The 11498-nt window shown below is 42.1% G+C and overlaps 1 protein-coding gene across 1 annotated transcript in view; it reads left to right on the top strand.

Moving 5' to 3' along the window:
* Positions 1-405: 405 nt before the first annotated feature.
* Positions 406-11498, top strand: part of B4GALT6 (beta-1,4-galactosyltransferase 6) — a 43991-nt gene continuing 32898 nt past the window's right edge. Inside the window, exon 1 of the mRNA XM_024214656.3 lies at positions 406-1200. Coding sequence (XP_024070424.1) covers positions 1086-1200 — 115 coding nt within the window. The 5' untranslated portion in view covers positions 406-1085. The remainder of the gene's footprint in view (positions 1201-11498) is intronic.

Raw genomic sequence — 11498 nt, 5'->3', positions numbered from 1 at the left:
ATTCTCTCCCCTGGATCCCCACTTCCGGAGGAGAACAATAGCCGCCGGAGGGTCTGGTAAAACGCTCTTCACCCATGATAAAGTAGTGTATTTACCAGCCAATCAGGAAAGCGGATTCTTTTCTCCCCTGTCCCCTATTGGGCCGGCGCAGTCCACGCCCACTCAGGTCGCGCGAGCAGTCTAGCGCTGCTGCGAGCCTCTGACAGTGTCAGACTAGTCGGCTCGCGCGGATTGAGTGGGCGGGCGCGCGCGCCCGCCGAAGTTCTGCAGTTGGTCGCCAGTCACACAGAGGCTCGCGCACGTTCCCAACCGCTGCAGTAGCCGGGTCGCTGAGGGGCGGGGCGGCTGCAGCGCGCTCCCCGCCGCCGGCCCGGGAGGAAGGAGCGGCGGGGCGCGCAGGTGACTTTGTCCGCTGGTGGCGACAATGCTGCTGCCGCCGCCCGTGAGAAGGGAGCAGGCGGCCGCGACCCCCGCCGGCATGAGCAGCCACCGAACCACCCAGCAGCCACCGCAGCCCCGCCCGCGGCACCACTAGGACTCCCCTCCCGACCCCCCTCGGCCCAGCCCCGGGGTCTGCCACTGCCGGCGGAGGGAGCGGGGCGGATTAACCCCACCCCGGCTGCGTGAGGGGCAGGAACAACCGGGCTCGCAGCGCTGAGGCAGCCCCTCCCGCCGGTCTCCGCGCCCCCGTTTCACCTGCGCAGCGGGGAAGGGAGCCCCGGAGCCCTAGCGAGCCGCTCCCCTCCCCTGCGCGGTGCTGTGTTTACCGCTACTGCAGCCCCATACCCAGCGCCCACCCGGAGCCCCCGCCCTTCCGATAGCACCCTCGTGTACTAGCCACTCGCTCCAGCTTCCCGAGCCCCCGCCGGTCATCTCCTGCTGTCACACGCTCCCCACATCCTTCTGCTCCAGCCCCAGCCTCTTCCCCGCCACCGCCGGCTCGCCTGAGGCCCTCTCCCTTGGCTGGCCCCGCTGCCGCACCGCTGTGCGCTCCATGGGAGTCTGCTACCTCCCGCTGGGAAGTGCCGCCGCCGCCGCCGGCTACTGCTGGGATTAGGAGGCAGCAGCCCCCGTCCAGGAGGAGGATGTCACTGCTCGGGAAGGTGCTGCGGGTCTCCAATCGCTCCATTCTCGCCTTTATCTTCTTCTTTTCCTTCTCCTCATCGTGCCTCTACTTCATCTATGTGGCCCCTGGGATAGGTAAGCAGGGAAGAGCTCCGCTTGGGCGGGCGGGTGAGGTGGAGGGTTATAAATCTCTTAACTTGCCAGAATCCCCAAGTGTGAGGAATGTAATTGGGACAGAAGCCCAAGGTAAGAGTGTCTGTGAGTCTGTTTTGGGGGAGGCTTTAAATAATAATGGGCTTTGCATAATACAGCACTGGGGAGATCTTTCAGAGTAAGAGAGATGCTACAAAAATGGTATTGGATGGAAGTAAATTTAGGTCTAAAACTAAAGGATATTCCCCTCAAGGGATGATGAGCGAGAGATTGAAGGATCGTTAGGGTAGTACAGTATATGTCTGTTGCACCTTTGTAAACATAAAGTCTATGTCTATGCTTAAAACGCTGCAGCTACACTTCTGTATTGTTTCAGTGTAGACATTCTGCCTCCCATCGCTGCAGATGCTCCCATCACTAGTTAATCCACCTTCCCAAGAGGAAGTAGCTAGGTTGATGTAAGAACTTTCACATCAACCTAGTACTGGCTGCACTAGGGGTTGGTTGCTTAATTATGTTGCTCAGAGGTGTGGATTTTTCACACCCTTGAATAATGTAGCTGGGTTGACCTAACTTTTTAGTGTCAACCTGTTCGCAGTGGCCACAGCAAGGTAACTGCCTAACCATTGTGGAGTTTGTTTTTTGACATCTCAGCAGGGAAAAAGTTTTTAAGATGGAATTTCAAGGAATGCAGTGAAGTGGCTTTGCCGATATTTTTGGATGGTTCTACCAGGCATAACAGGAAAAAGTCCATAGGTGCTTGTTGGAAAAATGTTTGTTAGGGCTGGTCCACACTACCCGCCTAATTCGGCGGGTAGAGATCGATCTTCTGGGATCGATTTATCGCTTCTCATCTGGACGCGATAGATCGATCCCAGAAGCGCTCCCCCGTCGACTGCGGAACTCCTGCTCGCCGAGAGGAGGAAGCGCTGTCGACGGGGGAGCCTGCCTGCGCCGCGTGGACCCGAAGTAGGTACTTTTAGTTCGATATAGGAAACGTCGACTTCAGCTACGCTATTCTCGTAGCCGAAGTTGCGTTTCCTATATCGATCCCCTGCCCCAGTGTGGACCAGCCCTTAGTCAATCACAATTGGCATAATTTGGCTGACATGTCAGTATCATATGAAAGAATCCTTCCCTCCTTACCTCACAGAGTTGAAACAACCAGTGCTATAAAGTATCATCTAATAAGCTAAAAGCCCTCTGGTAGAACACTGAAGACAATAGGAATGCAGACTAAAAAAGCAGCACACTAATCAGTGGTTTTTCTTATCAGTTTTACCCAGACATCCGTAGTTACTTAAGATTAGTGTTTCTTGTACTGATACTGTTCTTCATTTAAATGGGACTTCAAAAAATGGTAGAAACATGTTAAGAGACTGCTCAGTGACAGAAGAGAACAGCCCCCAGTTAAAAAAATCATCCTGGCTCTTGATTTATACCAGTCATCAAGTACAGGGGAGCATATTTACAATTTAAGAGGTGTATTTAATTTAAGTGGCTCCAGCAGGGGACAGGGAGCCAGAACTCCATGGCTCTATTCCTGGTTCTGCCATCAGTGTGCTACGTGACTAAAGAATCTTCAGTATTTGTGCCTCAGTTTCCTCATCTACAAAATTGGGATGATATTTATTTAGCTCATAAGAGTGCTGTGAGGATTACTTAGGGCTGGTCTACGCTGAAAAGTTACATTGGCATAGCTACGTCTCTCAACGGTCTGAAAAATCCACACCCGTGAGAGACGTAGTTAAATCAACCTAATTCCCCGTGTAGACAGTGTTAGCTGGATGGAAGAATTTTTCTGTCCACCTACCTACTGCCTCTCAGGTGGATTACCTACGATGACAAAAGAACCCCTCTTGTTGCTGTAGTAAGTGTCTACGCTGAAGCACTACAGCGGCGCACCTGCAGCATTGCAGCTCTGCTGCTGTAGCATTTTAAGTATAGATATAGTCTTAGGCACCTAATTTTCCCCATGCATTGTATACGAAGCCTAGGGATCTAACTTGGGAATGTGGATTCCATCAGGTGGGAATGTGTCTAAATGTTAGCAGTTGCAATGCTGAACCTGAGTTGTCTTTGTTGGTCTAGCCAAGGTCATTTAACTTAGGTCACACATCCTATTAGCCTTAAGAAAACATTCAGTCACTACTGACATAGACTGGATTTGAATGTGTTCTGCCAGTCTGTTTCCCCCTCCTCCCATCTGATCTATTATCATTAGTCCTCTGAGCCAGCCAGCATGCAAAAGGCACAACAATTTTCAGTTAAATTCAGTTAAATTTCCATCTAAAATGTGTGTGGGTTTTTTTTTTTGGTGTGTGACTCTTATCCCCAATTCCTGGCTTTAAGATCGCATCCATTCTAACAATATTAATGATGCTAGGTTGAATTTCCCACCAGCGAATTTTAAAAAGCAAGGCTATGTATAGTTGTCGTTCAACACCCCATCAATGCTGCACTCAAACCAATTCCCCTTCTTCACCAGCTATCTCCCTTCCTCTAACCACACCAAGCACATCTCCACCTAAATTGTAGATAACCAATGAGAACTTTTGAAATTCAATTCCAACTGTGTTTACTGGTTATCATGTTTGTGAATACACAGGTTTTTATTAGTGTGTGTAAGTGAGAAATGTCCAATTGCAAATGATGTCTGCAAGATGTTTTCCTGTAATGTTTAGGAAAACTTTTGTGTGAAAGGGTGATCTATGTTAGTAATTATTCTACAGTTGGTATATTTAATGTGGAAATGCAGATGGAAATTGTTTAATATCTGTACGTTAGACTAATAAATGCATTCATCACAATGGAGCTTTGCTGTGGTGAACTTCCTCTGGTTCACCAGAATGGAGCTCTTCTCCAGCAAACCACAAGAGATTCATCAGAGGGCAGCTCAACTGTGACCACAGAAGGTTGTTGTAGTGGAGCTGCTTTCTGACATGTTTCCTTCTTTTTGAGACCAGAAAGATATGAGGGGGTTAACAGCAGGAGAGAAGGAGTGTTGGATGAAGAGGAAAAGGTTGGGTTGTATATGGGGTGGTGATGTAGTGAGAAGGAAGAATAATCAGGGAAAGTTGGGGAAGAAGAGGGCATTTTTGCCTTCCCATGTTACATAAGAACATAAGAATGGCCATACTGGGTCAGACCAAAGGTCCATCTAGCCCAGTATCCTGTCTTCCAACAGTAGCCAATGCCAGGTGCCCCAGAGGGAATGAACAGAACAGGTAATCAAGTGAATCCATCCCCTGTTGCCCATTCCCAGCTTCTGGCAAGTAGAGGTTTAGGGACACCATCCCTGCCCATCCTGGCTAATAGCCATTGATGGACCTATCCTCCATGAATGTATCTAGTTATTTTTTTTTGAACCCTGTTATAGTCTTGGCCTTCACAACATCCTCTGGCAAGGAGTTCCACAGGTTCCCTGGGAAGACCTACCCTTCTCTAGAAGGAATTCAAGTTTGACAGACCTATTCAGGTCATCTGAATGGAATTCCTCTCTAGCAAACCTTTTATGGCTCACTAGAAGAGGGAAAAGATGCCTCCACCACAAAACTCCTAGTAGTTTGAGTCATACAAAGCTGTAACTCTCCCCTTCTTCCTGCTCCTGTTAGTAGTGGTGCTGGTTAAAAAATTTCCAGTGGAACAGTTTTCCATTGAAAAATGCAGTTTTGTCAAAATCAAAGGGTTTGCAGAAACGTGCCAAAAATTTAATCAAAATCAACAGGAGAGAGTTGAAACAATTTGTTTCGACTTTATCATTTTGATTCATTTTGTTTTGTCTTATATTAAAATATTAATATTTATATGTAATATATATTAACTTCATATAATGTGTTTGCCTTCTTCAAATGAAGAGTTTAAATAGTCTCAAATTAAAATTTGGAACAAAAACAATCAGTGTCAGAATTTCTCATGGAACAGAATTTTTTTTTCCCCCCTGACCAGCTCTACTTAGTAATGATAAAATCTAAGACACGGGGGTGATGGAGAGGGGTTAGGAGATGGGAGAGATTTTATCTGAAGTTGCTTCAGGAATGCAGCTACCTATTCTGGAGACCCTCCTGTGGTTTGCAAGAGGAGAGTCCTGAATTGAAGAAAAACTGGGAAAACTTCCATATGCATAAATGCAGGAGTGTGTGGCTAAAAGATGAGTTTGATTTGTAGAGGGCTATGGATAATATTGGACAGGCACAGAGATTGGTATCAGAGTTGTCCATTGGTCACAAGCTCCCTTCTAGAATCCAGTTTTCTGTCCCTAGTGGGCAGACTCCCTAATTTTGTGGGTTACACTCCCCCACCTTCCCTCAAATAGTTACAATTCGAAATGGAAAATTATTTTTTATTTTTTCATTAGTTCTTATTGCATAAATAAAGGTGGGAAAAATCTTTCTACAGTAGAACCTCAGAGTTAGGAACACCAGAGTTATGAAATGACTGGTCAACCACACACCTCATTTGGAACTATAAGTGTATAGTCAGGCAGCGGCAGAGACAAAAGAAAACAAAGCAAATACAGTACTGTGTTAAACGTAAACTACTTAAAAAAAAAAAAAAAAAAAAAAGTTTAAAAAAAAAATTTGACAAGGTAATCAAACTGTTACTGTGCTTGTTGCATTTACATAAAGAAGGGTAAAAGCAGCGTTTTTCTTCTGCATAGTAAAGTTTCAAAGCTGTATTAAGTCAGTGTTCAGTTGTAAACTTTTGAAAGAACACCCATAACGTTTTGTTCAGAGTTATGAACTGTTCAGAGTTATGAACAACCTCCATTTCTGAGGTGTTCTGCTGCAGTGGTTCTCAAAGTCGGATCGCTGATTGTTCAGGGAAAGCCCCTGGCGGGCCGGGCCGATTTGTTTACCTGCCACATCCGCAGGTTCGGCCGATCGCGGCTCCCACTGGCCGCGGTTCGCCGCTCCAGGCCAATGGGGGCTGCGGGAAGCGGCGTGGGCCGAGCGATGTGCTGGCCGCCGCTTCTTGTTTTGTGCTAATGCTACTATTCCCAATAGACAGAAGTCATTACCATTTATTTTCATTAAGATAAATCAAGTTCCAAGAGACATCCTAATAAGGGAGCCATATTGATATAGCATTTCTCTGCTAAATAAATAATACTTCAATAGTATTTTATTTATATTCTCCACAAGAAACAGCATTAAAAGAACATTAAGGTTGTAAGTCAAGCACTCAGAAGTTAGAAAATGCCAAAATGAAGGTTGCCTTTGCCATCTTAATTTGGCCTCTTCTGCAGATGGTTATTATATGGATTTTATTTTTATCACAGGATCACTGCCCATTCAGTGCTCAAAAGGGAGAGGGTTCACCGAGTGGATATGCAATATTTCTGTTTTATCCTCATTGTTCAACATGTGGTTTCATGCATTATTTACTGCTTTGATTATAGAATTTCCTTTATGAGCTTTTCTATGGTTCTCATCACTGTAATTCTGAGTGCTTCAAAAAGACTAATGAATTTATTTTTAAAATACCCTGTGACAGGGTGGATTTGATTTAAATCGCTAGTCAGACTCAATTTAATCATGGATTTCTACATAAAAGTGCATTCTTGTTGGTTGTTATAACCTTAATACATATTCTTCATAACTCAGATGTAGATTTAATTTTTAGAAGGTACAGACTATACATTTTTAAGTGATTTATTTTGAAAAAACTTTTCAGATTAGTTGTACAGCTATATCAGAAAATGAATGATTGTTTGGTAATTTCATTTACCAAAGGTAATTGAAGCAGATACTTATGAAGTCATTGGGAGGTGAACTATCTCCAGTTCAACAGGTTAATCATTAATATTTGGAGGATTTTCTTGCCATGCTGTATTAGGAGAACATCACCAGACAGACATTTAAATTGTTTTATTTAACTAAAACAACAATGTTAAGTGTTCTGGATTTTTTTCTTCAACAGCAAACATATAATACTTTAACAAAACAAGCATATACATTTTTGAATTTAGTTAAACATTCAAATTTTTTAAAATCAGGTTTGTTTTTGTTAAAATTGTTTTTAACTAAAATAGTTAAATTAAATATTTAAAAAAACAACAACAAAAATTAAATTGACTAGGTCAGCCAGGTCAACATGAGAAACTTAAAATATTGGCTTCTGCAGCTAACTCATTTGTCTTCACCTTCATCTTCTTGTTTGTTCATAATATGGAAAAGAAAAACAAGCTTTCCTGTTTTTTCAGGTCTCAAACGATTTCTCAATTTGGAATGAATTTGTCCAAAGGAAGAAAATATTCTTTCTACACCAGCAGAAGAAGCTACTGCTGTTAAAAGTGAGATTATCACTTCAACAGACTCTGAATCCAAGTGCTTAAGTGACTTCCACCAGGTCACTGGTGTGACTTTCTTTAAAACATCATCAGCAAACATATATTTCTTGAATGGTTAACCCTTAGGTCTGAAGTTTATTATAGTTGGCATTATGGCTGGATGTACATGTCATAGCCAACTCCTCTTCTTCAGAAGTTAAGGTTTGTCCCTGGTACTGAGTATATTTGCAAGAAAATGAGCTGGAGATAGTGCTTGTCCCATTCGTTTTTTTAATGCTTGTAATTTAACTCCGTCATTGCATATTTCTCTTTTTAAGATCTCACTCAGTTCCTTACAAATTTCAACAGCATCAGCAATAAAACAGCTATTTCCCTGCATTTTGTTCAAGGCTACGGAAATAGGCTTCAGGGTACTCGGCATGTGTTCAACATTTCTCTTAAGCCCATTGTTGAGAACTTTGGCTGTGACAGTGCCATCTATTTTTTCATGATTTTGTTCACAAACTGTCATCAGATTAGGCCAGTTCTTGTTATAGTGCTCAAAACAGTCCACTACTGAGTTCCAGCGCACATCTTGTGGGAGAGCTAGCTTGGTTCCTCCCACTTTTTTCAGAGCAGCTGCTGCTGCAAAGTGGTTGTTACGGAAGTATTTTGCAATTTCAACAACATTAGCCTTTATTTTGGGAACACTGAAGTCTTTGGCTAGGAGATGCATCAAATGAACACTGCAACCGTATGTTATTAGCTTGGGACTCCCTTCACTATCTTCTAAATAATTTCTTCTCATCTTGGATACATTTGCAGCATTGTCTGTGACCAAGCTCCGTATTAGACATTTGAATTTTTTTTCACTATTTGTTATAGCTTTTACTGCTACTACTTGTAAGTATTCTGCTGTGTGTGCATTTCCTGATGTATCAATTGTTTCTGTAAGGAATACATTCCCTCCTTCTATTGTCACACAAGCACATACAACAGGATCATTGTGGACATTGCTCCATCCATCAAGACTCAAGTTAACAATTTCATCCTCTAGACCTTTTGCACACTGCTCAATTTCTCTTTCATACACTTTATCCAGCAATTTGCCTGCGACATCTGCTCTGTTGGGTGGACTGTATCCTGGTCTTAATCACTGAACCATGTTAATGAGGTGTGGGTTCTCAATCATATGGAAAGAAGAGGTTTTTTTTCATCAGTTCCCTCTTTTTGTAATCTGCTGGTTCTTATCACAGGCTAGGTCTACACTACAGCGGGGGTCCAACCTAAGATACGCAACTTCAGCTACGTGAATACCGTAGCTGAAGTTGCGTATTTTAGGTCGACTTACCTGGCTGTGAGGATGGGGGAAAGTCGACCGCTGCCGCGCTGCCGTCGACTCCGCTGCCGCCTCTTGCTGCGGTGGATTTCCGGAGTCGACGGCAGAGCGATCAGGGATCGATTTTATCGTGTCTTCACTAGACGCGATAAGTCGATCCCAGAAAACCGATTGCCTGCCGCCGGACCCTCCGGTAAGTGTAGACAAGCCCACAAACTTATCTATGGTTGTTTTTAGATGATGGAGATTTTTTTTTCTTTTTGCTACAGCTGATATACTGTGGCTATGTGACATGATGTGACAAACACTATCATTGGAAGATAACTCTGAAACTATAGAAAATGATGGTGATCTTGAAGGTAGTCAGTCTTCAGAATCCTTTATGTTGAGGATGACTTCTCCTAAACAAAATAAGTCAATGCAGTTGTTTAATTATTATTACCATACTGCTCATTTAGTATTGCTCACTGCATTCACTGAGACTCAGTACTACTTTAAAGGTGAAATTGTAAAAGGAAGATCTGCCTATTTCAGCTATTTATTTTTGATCACAACTGCATCTAATATGATAGTATCATAGAGTAACAACTATATTTTTTTGCTCAAACATGAGAATTCAAGAATAGTCCAGAAGGAAGATAGGCAGTCCTTCAGAAAGAAGTATGAAAGAAAAAAGTTTACCAACCTGAAGCTCCTGCATGTTCAGACATATTCCTTTCATCATCTTCAACTCAGCTTCCTCCTGAGAAGGAGCATTTGTCATGCTGCTGTTTCATTCGGGCAATCAGGCCTTGCATTTCTTTGTTACACTGTTTGTATTTTGCACGCATGCCTGTCTTACCCACAGGTAGAGGAACTTCATTAAAATATTCCCAAACTGGGTCACTTTTACAGCCTGCTGCCATTATAGGTTTTCCCTTCTAGCGAGAGAATGGTATGGTCGATCTCAAATCAATGAAGGCTACACTCAGAAAGACCTCAAGACTTGTGGAATATGCTGCTCAAACAGTTTCACTTTTGTTTCTACTGCCTGTCCCTCCCTTCTCACATTTATCTCCAGACTTCTTCTCCTTGTCCAGATCTATTCCACCCCCAACAATCTTCTATTCATTGAACTTTTTGAAACTTTGCACTTTTAGAGAGAGGTAAGGGATTGACTCTGCATACACAAATTTACAGAGAGACAATAGGGTTGTCTGTTATTTTTTACCTCTATATATTTATTTATTTATTTATTTAAAAACATTTTTTGCTGTTAACAAGCATATCATCTCTGGAGAGACAAATCCACAGTTTGAGAACTAAGATCTTCGATGGTATCTTCTAGACTGAGCACTGAATCCCATTGGGTAGATAGAAAGATTAACCTAAATAATCTGTAGAGAAGCCCCTGGCACCCCCATAAGATTGGGTCCCTAATCCATGAACTATTGGAACTCCTTTACAAAACTTTTCTTAAACATTACATGAATATATTGTCTCATACTATAGAATTAGAATTTATAATCCCTATTCCATGATGAGATATCTTTGAGCTATAATGTATCTTAATTAAAACTATCTTTAGATAGATTTTCCTCAAAAAGCATTTACATTTTTTTTAAATCATTGATTTTTATCCACCCTTCCCTGTGAGGTGAAATTGTATTTTCCCCATTGTATAGACGAGGAACTGAGGCCCACATCTATGTCTCCTGATCAGCCCACCTCAGCAAACTACACAGCCAGTGAACTACAGAAGCTGGAGATGAAAAAGACCTATTAGTTAACTTTTCCATCCTCTCTGTTAATGTAGAATGGTTCCCTATAACATTCTCAAGTGTTTTATCCAGTCTAGTTCTAAATAATGTCTCAAAAGATGGAGCCTTTTTAGTCTGTAATCCAAGTACTTTTATGGCCCCAGACTCTCTTTTTTTTTTTTTGACTGTATGGATGCCCATAATGCAGCAAAGTAACTACAATTAGAAATAATAGTATCTTTTTACATGCTGCAGAAGAAAGAACTTAACTCTAGGGGATTTTTTTTTCTCTTTGGGGACCTGGTTGAGGGAAAGTCATCTCAAATAAATGATTTTTGCATTTATTTACAAATGTGGTGAGGACTGTGGTTATTCTTGCCTATTTTTTTTTAATTAACCTTGTGTTCTGTAATCTGCTATTCAGGAATGCTTGGCATTTTTAATAGTGAAAGTAACTTCATTTACAACATTTTAGAATTGCAGTCAAAATTTGGAAGCAGCAAATATTTTAGTGTGTATATCCAAAGCAAGGAGTTCAAAAACCAAAGTACATTACATTATTTTTAGCTTGTAGTCTTGGAATATTTGAAGGTATCCAAGGAAGGAGCCATATGATCATGAGGAAAAAGAGGGGCAGATTGGGAATATTTGAAAGGACTGCTCTGAGATTCTTCCGTTGTAATCTCATCCCATGTTTACCAGAAAAATAAACTTTTTATTATAGGAGTCATGTTTTTAAAACATTATTTTTAACCTTGAGGGACTGACCCCTGAGGGAAATCTGATTTAAAAACAAGTTACTTGCTTAAGGGCAAAGAGTTGTCATTGAATTATTAATTCATGTAATTGATTTTTAGAGTGGTTTCTAAGGGAAAAGTTTTCATTAGTTGGAAAAACTTTTAAATACAAGCTCAGGTAATTAATAGTCTCT

Source organism: Terrapene carolina, unplaced genomic scaffold (assembly GCF_002925995.2).
Source record: "Terrapene carolina triunguis isolate 2854851 unplaced genomic scaffold, T_m_triunguis-2.0 Scaffold58, whole genome shotgun sequence".
NCBI lineage: Eukaryota > Metazoa > Chordata > Testudines > Emydidae > Terrapene > Terrapene triunguis.
The sequence above is the reverse complement of the archived record's forward strand: the minus strand, read 5'-3'. Positions and strand labels throughout refer to the sequence as shown.